At 43.8% G+C, this 12,181-nt stretch overlaps 1 protein-coding gene across 19 annotated transcripts in view; it reads right to left on the reverse strand.

Moving 5' to 3' along the window:
• Window positions 1–4,038, reverse strand: part of ATP6V1C2 (ATPase H+ transporting V1 subunit C2) — a 54,067-nt gene extending 50,029 nt beyond the window's left edge. For 7 of the 19 annotated variants that reach the window (XM_014864597.3, XM_070512613.1, XM_014864595.3 and 4 more), the window contains exons 1-3: window positions 3,913–4,013; window positions 2,585–2,739; window positions 767–834 (exon numbers count right to left, since the gene is read on the reverse strand). In XM_014864597.3, the coding sequence (XP_014720083.1) occupies window positions 767–834; window positions 2,585–2,713 (197 nt within the window). In that variant the 5' untranslated portion in view covers window positions 2,714–2,739; window positions 3,913–4,013. Of the gene's footprint in view, window positions 1–766; window positions 835–2,584; window positions 3,010–3,912 lie in introns of those variants that run through there. The other 12 variants (XR_011504206.1, XM_070512603.1, XM_070512610.1 and 9 more) reach the window with 8 other exon arrangements.
• Between the last annotated feature and the right edge of the window lie 8,143 nt (window positions 4,039–12,181).

The raw sequence follows: 12,181 nt of genomic DNA on the forward strand, positions 1-12,181 counted from the left end.
CTTTGACCCTGCGTGTTGAGTTTTAATTATCCCACTCCTACGTGTGCAAAAAGAAGCATGTAAAAGGGTTGTCCTTACAGCATTGTTTGTAATAGCAAAAGACTGAAAAACTTAAATGTCCATCAATAGGGAAATTCAAATAAATTAGGGCAGCCCTATTCAAGGTAACGCAGCCAGGAAAAACAATGCGCAGCTATGGACTGACGAAACTATCTCTAAGATATGCGATTAAGTGAAAAAAACAAGGTGCAGGATATATGCTATCATTTGTCTAAAATTATTTTTAAGAATATATTCATAGTTACTTGTACAGGCTGTCTCTGGAAGGCTCTCCTAGGAAATTATAACATTGCCTCAAAAGAGAGGAAATGAGGGACAAGAAAAAGAAAAACAAGCAAGAGGAAAGCTTAATTTTCATTGGACGGCCTTCCTTTTGTGCTCTGAATTTTTTACTATGTGCATATGTTACTACAAAAACAGAACCGAACAAAACACTTAAAAGCCTTGGGGGAAAACTACATCAATTATTTTTCAGCACCTGTCACGGTCTTCTTCATTTTGAAGGCAGCCCCCCTCAAAAAATGCTGCCTCCAGCAAACAAAACTACGAGAGGCAGCTGCGTCCCTCACCCCACCTACCCAGGCGCTCTCTGCGACCTCCAGGACCAGGTTCAGACGAGTATGGGCTCAGCCGAAGCAAGAGCACCGTGTCCTTTGACAACAATGTCAAATTCTCACTTGTATGTAGTAAATAAGAAATAGTTTACCTTTCAGCAAAGGCATCAAGTTTCCCCAACTCATCAGAGAGGCCAACAAGGGAGTCCAAGGTCCCCACCTAGAAAGATTGCAAAGAAGTGAGAGGTTCACACTTGCCGGCAGAGGAGCATGGGTGCCTTTTCAACAACAGGGCAGGGAATTCTGCAACTTCCATCCTGAGTTAGCTGTCCTTGGTCAATGGCCAAACAAGTGGGAAGCGCGCTAAAGGGAAATCAATGGATTTTGCAGGGGTTTTTTGGTTTTGTTTTTGTTTTTGCCAACAGAATAAATTGTCATATTTCTGCCATAGGAAGCAGTGACTACTATATTGTGGTCTGCCCTCAGCTCATTTTCCTCTTACAATGGCGGTCTGCTAGTCATGTGAGTAATCCCCACAGCCAAGGGAGAGATACACCAGAGAGCAAGTTAAATACATTGTCATTTCTAAAAGCCTTTCTTCTCCGAGACAGTCCAACCGATCCCTTTCTCCGTTGTTCTCTGCTGTTATCAGTGTGATCTTGCTGGGGCAGGGGTCCAGCTTTTCCTCCCACTTCATCATTTGGGGAAGTCCTTTTCTTTTCAGATGACTTATAACCATGTATTTCTTAGTATGGAAATTATTACAGAGCCCTAAACTGTACTTAAAGACCTATTCACAGAATCAGAAGGAAAAACTTTACCATATTATCAACCAATCAGACATTAAAAAGTAATTAGGAAATTATGAAGCCTGGATATTTCTAGTAAGTGAAGTTGCTTCTTTTCAAGCAACTTGATTTTAAGCAACATTTGGCAGGGGACGTGTCTTTTTTATCTTTGTTCCCTCCAGTCTAGCACAGAGCCTCACACATAGTAAGCGATGAGAGGATGCTGAATTTATGAACCTTCGCAGCGTCTGTCACTGGACAACAGTGACAGGTTTGAAAAGTCAGCGAGATATGGGTTCAGAACTCATTGCTGGCCTCAGCGGGACAGGACCCCTAACGTGGGAGTTGTGCAGATTCAAGGCGATGCATTTAAAGTGCCTGGCCCCCAGCATACGAGCAACTGTGGCAACATCACAAACAACTCACGGTAGCTGACGGGGCAGCTCTTTTGGCGGAGGGGCAAATTGAGGTTTGGAAGAGAATTACAGGCAGTGTGCTAAAGAGTGGCCTCGGAGCAGTTAACGCCATTCCTCCAGTACCCACAACGCGTTTACACTGGAGTCATCCGGAAGAATGACTTAAGCTTCTTCCTTTGGAAACCTACAATCTTACATAGCACTGCAAAAAGTCCACTCTTATTTTAAGTAAAAAGATTGTACATATCTTGCTCCGCTTTCACGTTTGTTTCATTTTAACTTTGTTCTCCACTGCAAGAGCCCTTGGACGCTCACACACTGTCAAATCTCTTTCTGCCATCTGCCTAGTTATCACTAAACCCCCTTCCTTCTTCTCCATCAGAACCAGAAGGATCCTGGCTCTCCTGCCCCCAGGTCAAAAGCACAATCAAGGCTGAAGCTCCCCACTTGTTGAAGACAAAACAGGAAGAAGCTGAGAACTCACGAGGACCCAAGTGAGTAAAACACTCTTCCGACTTTTTGAAGTATTAGATACAGCTACCCACACCATAGTCTCCCTATTCATTCTGTCCTGTAGCTCTATGTCCATAGGTACCCCAATTAATTTGGGGCCACGGCATGAGGTCTCATCCAAACCATCGATGCCACCTGTGCATCCTCAGCTCCTGGCTGGTCCTTTGCTTTGCCCTATTATATTCTTCTTGGCTTCCCAGATGACATCCCCTGACCCCAATCCATCACCCTTCCTCCTCCCCAGGAATCTTACCTTGAAGTCAGGAATCATGAATTTGGTGTTATAAGACAAGTTGGACTTGGAGGTTACTGTATTCATCCTCTCCAGAGCCTGTAAATTTTCCTTATCGCCAGGGGCAGAAATTAACCAAAACTCCGACATGCTTCCAGGCTTCTTTTCTCCAGTTACTAACCAGAACCACAGCAGCATACACAAACAGAAACAGAAGAGAGAAGTATCAAATATCTCTATTTCTTCACCACTCCCTTCCCTCAGAATTAATCCTCTCAAGGATCAGTCGTTTTCCCCATTCCCATTCTCTGCCCTTTGACCGTCCAGTTCAGAGTCTATATTTCCAAGGACACGCATCTGCACCAAGCCGTGGGCTGATCTGCAGTGCTCTTATCTCCTCTTGGAAAGCCCTCAGGTCTTCACAAAGTCTCCTGAAGGTCCTCCTTTCCTAGGGAGGTTCTGACTGGTTTTAAGAAGGAGGGGGGAGGAGAGAAGAGCGGGATCCTGTTCCTTTCACTCTCCAGTCCCGTGAACACCCCACCTGACATCATAAAACAGGGGACAGCAAGCTGGATTTGGGCGCCTTCTGGAATGGTATGTTTCTCCCTTCCACCTTGCATCTTCTGGAATGCAGGATGGGGTGGAGGCAGGAATGAGACAAGGAGGCAAATCCCACATCTTAACTGACCAACCTTGAGATTGCTGCTAGTTTTAAAAATAGACTTCAGAAGGATTCTTCTTTTTATAAAATAAGGAAAAAAAAGGTGAGGGGATTACTAAAGTGATTTTTTTCACAACACTAAGGGTCCACTCTGCAGAGGTGGGTAACTTGCTAGCCTGGCAGGTGGTTTCTGTCCAGTGTGTGCTCAAGTCGATTAGCTCTGCTCATTCAATCGTGTACACACCCACACCTTTATCCCCTCGGCCTGTCTCCCTTCCCACTGCCTCCCAAAGCGCCCCCGGATGCCTAGGGAAAAAACGGGGTAACAGCCAGAGCCCCATCATTGAAGCGTCTCTTTTTCACCCCCAGTCTCACTCCACTCCTAGATAATCTTAGACCCTCCTAACCCCGCGCGCATCGAACGCTGTTCCTTTCGGTCTTGACTACGATGAGGACAAACTGGCCCCACGCAGAACCTGGGGAGATGCCCCCTGCCCGGCCCCGGGGAGGGCGCAGCGGAGGCGCCGGTTCCCTGGTTCCCACGGAGAAAGCGCGGACCCAGACGGCGTCCGTGGGCCGAGGCGACGCCGGGACCAAGGGGACCCGGGGGGCTCGCGCTGCGCTCTGGTAGCGGGGCGCGCGCCTCTCCCCCCGCCGCCTCGAGTCCCGAGGCGCCGCGCGTCCTTACCCGGAGCCGGGACGCGCGGTCGGGGCTGCGGGCGGGCAGGCGGGCGCGCACGGCCGGCTCCCGGAGACCACGGCTGCTGCTCGGCGCCCCGCCCCGCCCCGCGCTTTAATCCTGGCGGGGAGACGGTCCCCGCCCGCCGGGTATTTGCATACCGGGCCGCCCGCCTCCCGCGTGGCCGGGCTGGAGGCCCCGCGCCCGCTGCGGGAGGGCAGCGGAAATGGGACGCTGCCTTCGAGTCTTGGCAAAGATCCCCGAACCCCTTGCCCTGGCGGGATTCCGGGGAGCATCCGACGGGGACCCCAGCCCCACAACCTAGCAGAGCGGACCGGACGTGAATACGACCGAGACACGCAGGGACAGGCGAAGCACTGGGGACGGGGCACCTGCTCTCCGTCCGATGCCTCGCGTCTCCCCACCCCCCCCCCCACCCCCACAGTGACAGGGGACAGGGTCTCAGGAGAATCACCGAGAGACAGGACGGCCCTGGGGAAGCGACGCAACAGGTTCCCATATGTTCTGGAACACACACCTAGGCAGAGGCACAAATCTTCCTGCCCGTGGGCGTGAGCTTGCCCTTGGTCGCCAAGGAAACTCTCCATGCCTGGCGCGCCCACCTCACCTTACCCCCTTCCAAACTGCCCTGTGGACAGGAGGGATCGGAAACTTAGCGTCGAGTCCCACCACGTGAGGTCACGATCTGTGCTGTTTGAAACGGAGAAAGGGAAACCCCAGAAATTAACGTGTGGATGTTAAAAAACAAAACAAAAAACTCTGAGAATTCATTTTCTCTGGAGTAAAGGAGGAAACTTCAGTTCATCCGTCTCTGCGGACGATGTTTTCAGTGGTTTCTGGGAAAGATCAAAATCTCAGAATTATTCTTTGGGGGGTTGAAGAAGGTGTGGTGGCTTCCGTGAGACTGGGCTCCCCTGACTGCATAAAACCCGTCAGACTGTCAACCGTGAATGCTTTCGGCTATTTGGAATGAGACAGGAGGTGTAAGCCCATATGCTGGGATGAGAGGCCCCAGATGCGGGACAGAAATGTGGCTTTAAAGGTCACAACGTGCTCATCCAGGCATCCTGTTGTGGATTTATAATTGGCAGTTTGGGCCTCCTAGCACCTGTGCTCTGCATCATCGTTATTGGGACACTCAAGTGCATTAGTCAGTCCTTGCAACATCTTCCAGAGGGAGGACACCTGAAACCCAGGGATGAGGAAACCTGGTGTGTATGGGGAGCTTAAGTGGCAATTCCAAGGAAGGAATGGCCTGCTTGGATATGATGCGGAGTCTCCAATCTTGGACTTCATCTGGTAATGCCATTCTTTCCAGCCTGGGAAAACAGAAGCCTGGAGCTGGGAGCAGACCTCAAGTGTAGGGATCCTCACAGAAGAGTCATGAATTGCCAGGGGTCACACAACTGGCTAATGGCAGAGCTGGAACTCAGGCCTGTGATACAAGTCTTGTGTCCTTATCACTGATCCCAGCAAGCCTACAGGACTGGGTCATAACTCTGGGACAACCCATGCTTTCCATTTCGGTCCACATTTTTCTAGCCTTCAACATTCACAACCATTGACCTGGCTTCTCAAGATTGGGCAACATGTTTAGAAATGTCCCCTACTTCACTTATGGCACCATTCTTTCTATAAATATGGTTTCCTCTACCTAGCTTATTTTAAGAAATAAAAGAAGAGTCAGACACAAAATAACTCCTGGACGTCTGATTAAGAAAATAATAAGGACCTACAATGGTTCTTGTCTTACTTAAATTTTTCCTGCCCCAAATCTAAAATCTTTCCAGTCTTTCACATCTGAAGCTTCTTGTTAAATATTGGAATTTGTAATAGTTTATAACAACTGCTGTAGGGGTAGCTTGACTTTTTTCAAGTAACTTCTTTTCTGTTTATAAACGTAATTCTTTGCTTCTTATAGAGAATGTGTAAAGCACAGAAAAGTATAAAGAAGGAAGTAAAAAAATCACGTGTGATGAAGATTTTAGGCTGGTTAATTTTAAAACTGCAGATGAGAAGCAGGCTCCAAGGACTGGAGTTTGATTGCCCTTTGTTGGGAAACATTTACATTTGTAAGGGAAACCTCCATCTGTAAAGATGCCTCCCTCTCTGTGCCAGGAAGAAGGGGGATGGCCTTATCTGTAGAAACTCTTAATGGGGAAGGCAAGAACTTAAGTTGATTATTGTCTGGCAACCTCATGTAACTGATTTAGGGTGGTGGCTTCTGGCCTTTACTTAATCAGATTGGATTCTTATCTAAAAGTTGTGGGACCACCCAATGGCCAGACTCCACCTGCAATGATACCATTTTAACTTTTTTACATGTTCTTTCCTTTGTCTTGTAAAGAGATGGCTCACATACCTATGCCTTAAATTTAGCCTTACTCTCCACTGTCGATGAAAATAATCCATAACCAATCTATAAATGAAAATTTAGGTGAGTTTATTCTGAGCTGAAATCTGAGGACCATGGCCCGGGGCCTTTCTTCCCAAAGGAAGAAAGGGCACCAAAGAAGTGAGGTGTACAGAGTGGTTATATACCCCCAAGCAGGACGTTTCACATATGATTGAAATGTCCCTCCCACAATAGTCACAACATTGCCCTGTTGGCACAGTGCTTGATGGACACAGCAGGTAGTGGGTCTGCTCTCTCAGAGGGTGTAGCAGGAGGCAAGTCTATTGTCTTGAGCTGGGTGGCCACAGGTGAGCACAGCAATCAGTTTCTAGCCTAAGGAAAGATGCTTAATCCTTAAAGAAATGCCAACGTTGGGAGGGGGAGGGAAGTTGCACCTTTATCTCAAGGGCTTTTCTTCTTGCCATAGAGAATCTCTAAAGCAGGTATATAATGCATGCTCAACGGCCTCAGTCAGGCCCTTTTAGAAAGACAAGGTCAGGCCGAATTAGGTTTACACAAAATGGCTTCCTCATATACTCCCATATATCCTATTACTTGACATTTTTATTTGTCATTTTCCCCTTTTGATCTATAATCTTTTGATAGAAAGCATTGATGATCAAAATATTGTCCCTTGGCGCCAGGGTGGTTGCTGCCTGCCCTGGGTCCATTGGGTCCCTCGGTGCTAGGCTTTTATCTCATTTATTTGCCTAGTCGTCCACATTGGGGGAAAATAGTGAACAAGCAGGGAAGTATATTTATTAACAGAGGAAGCATTTCATAGGTTATGTAATTTTCACTTAATTTTAGATTGTTGCACAAACATTGTATATATGCTTTTCCATGACACTTTGCAGTTACATTGTATATGATCATAGAACAAGTACGGTAACCATAATAATTCAACTTCTTTGAAAACGTTAGTTTAAAATGAGTTCTTAGGCATAGTTTTTATCAGAAAAGGAAATTTGTCCAGGATTATAAGATAGATCGACCATTTTAAGCCATCGAGCAATCATTACTTTAGTTTGTATGCTACTCTTACAATACTGAGTAAAGAAAACAACAATTAGTTTGAATATTATGACCAGTACAAGGATTCCAATAAGTAATAGAAATAGGAATTGCGATCCCAAACGAAAAAGGGAACAGGTACTGAAAGGGAACCAATCAAGAAAATCAAACTGTGTGTAGAATCACTTAAGGCCTCCACTCGCTTCTTCATGTGCTTTAGTAGAGATGACACATTGGAAGATTCATCACGTATAAAAACACAGCATTCAGTCTGAATGATTGCACACGTGCCACCTTGGGATGCAGTAATATCTAAAGCCATTCTATTTTGAAGGACAGCCCTTCGCATTAAAGACATTTCAGTATTTAATAAGGCTATTCCTGCTTGACTATCATTAAGGGCTTCTTGAGTAAATTTAGTCAGAGCTTCCATATGTAATAATGACATCTTTTAGCTCCAAAGAAGGAGCAAATATAGCCATACCAGTGGAGCACTGAAAAAGCCCATCTGGCCTTAAAGAGAGGGAGATTGGCAAGAGGTTTTAACTCAGCCTGACTCCTTCCTTGCTTTTAAAGGAAACTCAGGGTGCAGTGTTTTAGCCATCCAGGCAGTAGCTAAGGCCAAAGATTTGTTCCACATAACCATTGAGTTCCATTAGGAGTCACTCGATAAATTCCTGGCCTTCAAGATCAGTCTGTTCCAAATTAATCCCTTTCTTTAAGTATGATAGTATTCCAAACAAATTATAACAAAGGTTTACAGTTTAAGCATAACAAATGTTTAAATGAGGAGATACAAGGTTGGGAATACAGGCCTGGTCAGGAGTCTTGGGACAGCTGTCTACAACAGATGTCATCTTCTTCTCCTCCTGGTTTGGTCCTTTCCAACAGGGCTGCAAACAGTCTTATTTGATGTCTCTTTCAATAAATAAATTCTTCAGGTTATAGTCCATGATCCTTAAGATCTGGGAGCTCTGTGAAAGGATCAGCTACCAATCTTTCATTTTACTTTAAGTACCTCAATAAGACCGTGACAGCAATGTAATATATCCCTTAAGAAAAGCTGGGTCATATATTTCTTCATCTAATTGCATAGGCTGTTTTATTATTATTTCAAAATGAGACAGCCGATGTTTACAAAAAGTATAGATCTAAGATTAAGGAGCACTAGCACAAGAGCTTTTGACTGTGAGAGAGTAAACGCTTCTGAAAGTTGCCAATTAAGTTCTAGTTGTGCCATTAGTTTTACCAATCCTGAGGATCGAGGATGATAAGCGCAGTGGAAATGCTGCAATATTGGCCAAACATTACAAACAGATTTGAGTTCCCCAGTCTCTGTGTAACTCGGGAGGAATTCCTCAAACAGGAATTATTCTCTCTAATAGTAATTTACCGACTGTTAAAGCTGTTGCTCTTCTGCAAGGAAAGGCCTCAAAACAATGTGAGAACATACAGATCATTACAAGACATATTTATCCTTGAGATGGTGGCATTTGGACAAAGTCCAATTGTCATACCTCAAAGGGTCCCTTAGGAAGGGAAAGTGGCTTTGTGACTCATGAAGTGGCTTCTCTGGATTATACTTTGGGCATATAGCACAAGTAGTGGAGGCTATATGAGCCACTAGGAGAAAGTTGCCAGAAGTATTATTTTCCCCTTTTGTTGCAACCTACATATATTATTTTTCTTCTTCCGTGGTGATTTCTTAAGCCTGTAGAAGGAAATCTTTTTACTGGATTAGCAGAGTTAACAGAAAGTAGCAGGCATTCTTGAGGCTGGACAGCATACCCAGCTTGATAACCATCCTTGTTTATCATTTAAGTAAGACCCATTTGTAAACCAAATTAAACAATAGAATGCTGTCCTGGTCTTCTCCCTTGTGATGTTGGAAGCAACGTAGCTGATGCGAGGTCAGTGAGCTGAGGAGTCAAAAGAAAGATTTTTTTTTTGGACTCTCTCAAGGTCTGGCAGTAGTGCTATCCTATCTAGAGAACAGCATGGGGACAGGACCCATGGGCAGGAGGAGCTGCTGCTGCAAACACGGGTTGACAGTAGAGATAAATCTAAGGCATAGGCATGTGAGTCATCTCTTTAGAAAACAAAGGAAAGAATGTGTAAAAAAGTTAAAATGGTATCAGTGCAGTGGGGTCTGGCTATTGGGTGGTCCTATAACTTTCAGATAAGAATCAAGTCGGATTAAGTAAATGCCGGAAGCCACCACCCTAAATACTATCTTTAGCTAAAGATAAAGGAGGACGTTGGTGGTGGGGGCTCAGCTACATGAGGTCACCAGACAAGCACAATAAACAAGACTTAAGTCCTTGCCACCCCCATTAAGAGTTTCTAGAGAAAAGGTCTTCCCCCATTCCTCCTGGTGCAGAGAGGGAAACGCCCACAATGGAGACTTCCTTCACAAGTGCAAATGTCTCTTATCAAAGGGCAAGCAATCTCCACTTCTCAGAGTCTCCTCATCTGCAATTTTCAACAGTAACCAGCCTAAAATAATCCTCATCAGTAGCAAGGTTAAAATAGTGAATAACATTTACCTACACAATATAACCTGAGGTTTATCATCATTTACTTGACAATGCTTCTCATGCAATTTAGCACCAAACAAGCCTAACTAGTGTCCCTCCTTCAGAGGAAGAGACAACAAACTTCTTTGAGAAGTTTCAGGGGCCCTCTGAAAATCCTCAGAGAAATTCTCTTCCTTCATCCAGGTCAAAGGAAAGCCTTTATTCAGGACTTGACTATTTGTTTGAGGGAGAAGCTTGTCAAAAATATCAAAAGATTTTTAAACACTTAAACAAGATCAAGAGGTTGCTGATCTTGTCATTGTAAAACAAGGGTCAATGAAACAAAGCTCATAATATTTAATCAAAGTGACAACAGCAAAAAAACCTTAATAGAGAGACCTCTGTCTTTTTGCACCTAGGAAATTACCTTAACAGAGCATAGATCTTCTATAAACGTACTCAGAAGGAAAAACCTTTTATAACTTCTTTATCAAGAGCAGACTAGGAGTTTAAGAAAATTATCCTTTTAAAAGAGAAAGTCAAATTTTAATTTCTGCACCAGCTTATTTTTAACACTAAAACTCATTCACTTAGTTGGATTTACTTTATTCTTAGCCAACTTAACCAGGCATAAAACTCCTTTCAGAATTTCTCCTTCACAAACCTTCTACAACTTTCTTTTTGCCTGCAGAATTTGCCTCATGTCCTTTTTTTTTTCTCCTAGAAAAAGGACAAATTTATCTTTCTTAACCAACCAAACAAAATTTTCCATTCCTTTTATACCCTCTTTACTGAAAACTTACACCTTACTTTCCTTGAATACAGAGCTGTTTTTCTTATTAATTTCTAGCAGCTTTAATCACATATATTAGAACTCTTTAACCTTTAACAAACCGTAGTAAACACTAAAAAGGTAAGCAATTACGAATTGTCTTTTATCCCAACATTCTAAACACTTCATAATTTCTAGAAACATGCCACACTTTACAGTAAAAGACCCAAAGACTTTTAGCCTCTCTGCAATAAGAAGCCAAAAGTAGATAACTTAGATATGTTTAGCAATGTTTGTGTTCTATCCAATCCAAAAAATGACCCAGATACTTGGATTTTTATCATTTAACTTAACTTAGCAAAACTCTAAAGTTTTAAGTTACCAAAAAGAATTTGGAAGCTGTTTTTTCCCAAGTATACAGACCATAAAACAGTTATTTTACCCACTTTTGTCTATTTAAATCATTTGTTTCCAGCAATTATGTTCAGATTACCTACGAAAACTTCACAAGACATTAGACAAACAGCTATCATTTAAAGCTATTATTTTGCTGACGAATTTCTAACAAACATGAGCTTATTTGACTAGTAAACCCAGGCTGCATATCTGCATCATATTCAAATACCAACAACTTTTGAGGACATGCCTTTCCAATCAAACCAAAAACTTAAACTTTCATTAACCCAAGATTAACCTATATCATGTTAACTTGAAAGACATTTGGGTTAGAACTTTTAGAAAAACTTTCTGTAAGCGCTTACTTTACGTGAGTGGAATGGAGCTCTTTAGAAATTGTACCATTCGGAGGGAAAATATAAAAACTTTTGTAACATATATAGACACAGACAGACAGACAGACAGACATATAGAACAAAGATTTTCCTTAGATTTGCCTTTGGTGTTCTCATAGCAGACCGCGGTGAAAAACTTGTTTTCCCAGTTTTTTTTTCTCTTTCTTATTCTTTCTTTTGGCCTTAGCAATCTGGCTTGGGATCCCACTTTGTTAAGCAATTGCAATCACAGCATGAAGCCAACTGGAGTCTGGAGGAAAGGCTGCCCATTTGGGAACTGATCGAGTTGTTTTAGAAGCTCGATTTCCTGCTTCTCTTTTAATATTGTTTTGTTATAAAGTCTGAACAACTTCTAAGGACAGTGTCGTGGGTCAGAAAGTGTGCTGCTTGTGAGTGTTACTCCCTATAGAAAGGTCGTAAACACTCTCTTAAGTGCCTCGGTTTTTCCCTTCGGCCGCCTAATACCGCCGTGGGAGCTCAGAGCGCGGGGGGTGACCAGCCCTTATGTGCGCGTCCCCAGACGAGCCTGTAATTAATTACCATGAATGAGAGTGGAGTTCCCTATGAGACCACTGCACAGCGCGAGGATTGATCCTCTGACACTCCCGCTGAGGTCCTTAGTCACCTAAGGGCACCTTTTGGTAAAGGCTGGGAGGAGCAAGTGTCCCTTTTCTTTGGAGCTGAACACGTTCAGTCTCTCATTTCTCTATCAAGCAGTTTGTTCAGACCTTATAAACACAATTCTTTCCAATTTAAAAACGTCAGCCTT

This window comes from Equus asinus, chromosome 6, assembly GCF_041296235.1.
Source record: "Equus asinus isolate D_3611 breed Donkey chromosome 6, EquAss-T2T_v2, whole genome shotgun sequence".
NCBI lineage: Eukaryota > Metazoa > Chordata > Mammalia > Perissodactyla > Equidae > Equus > Equus asinus.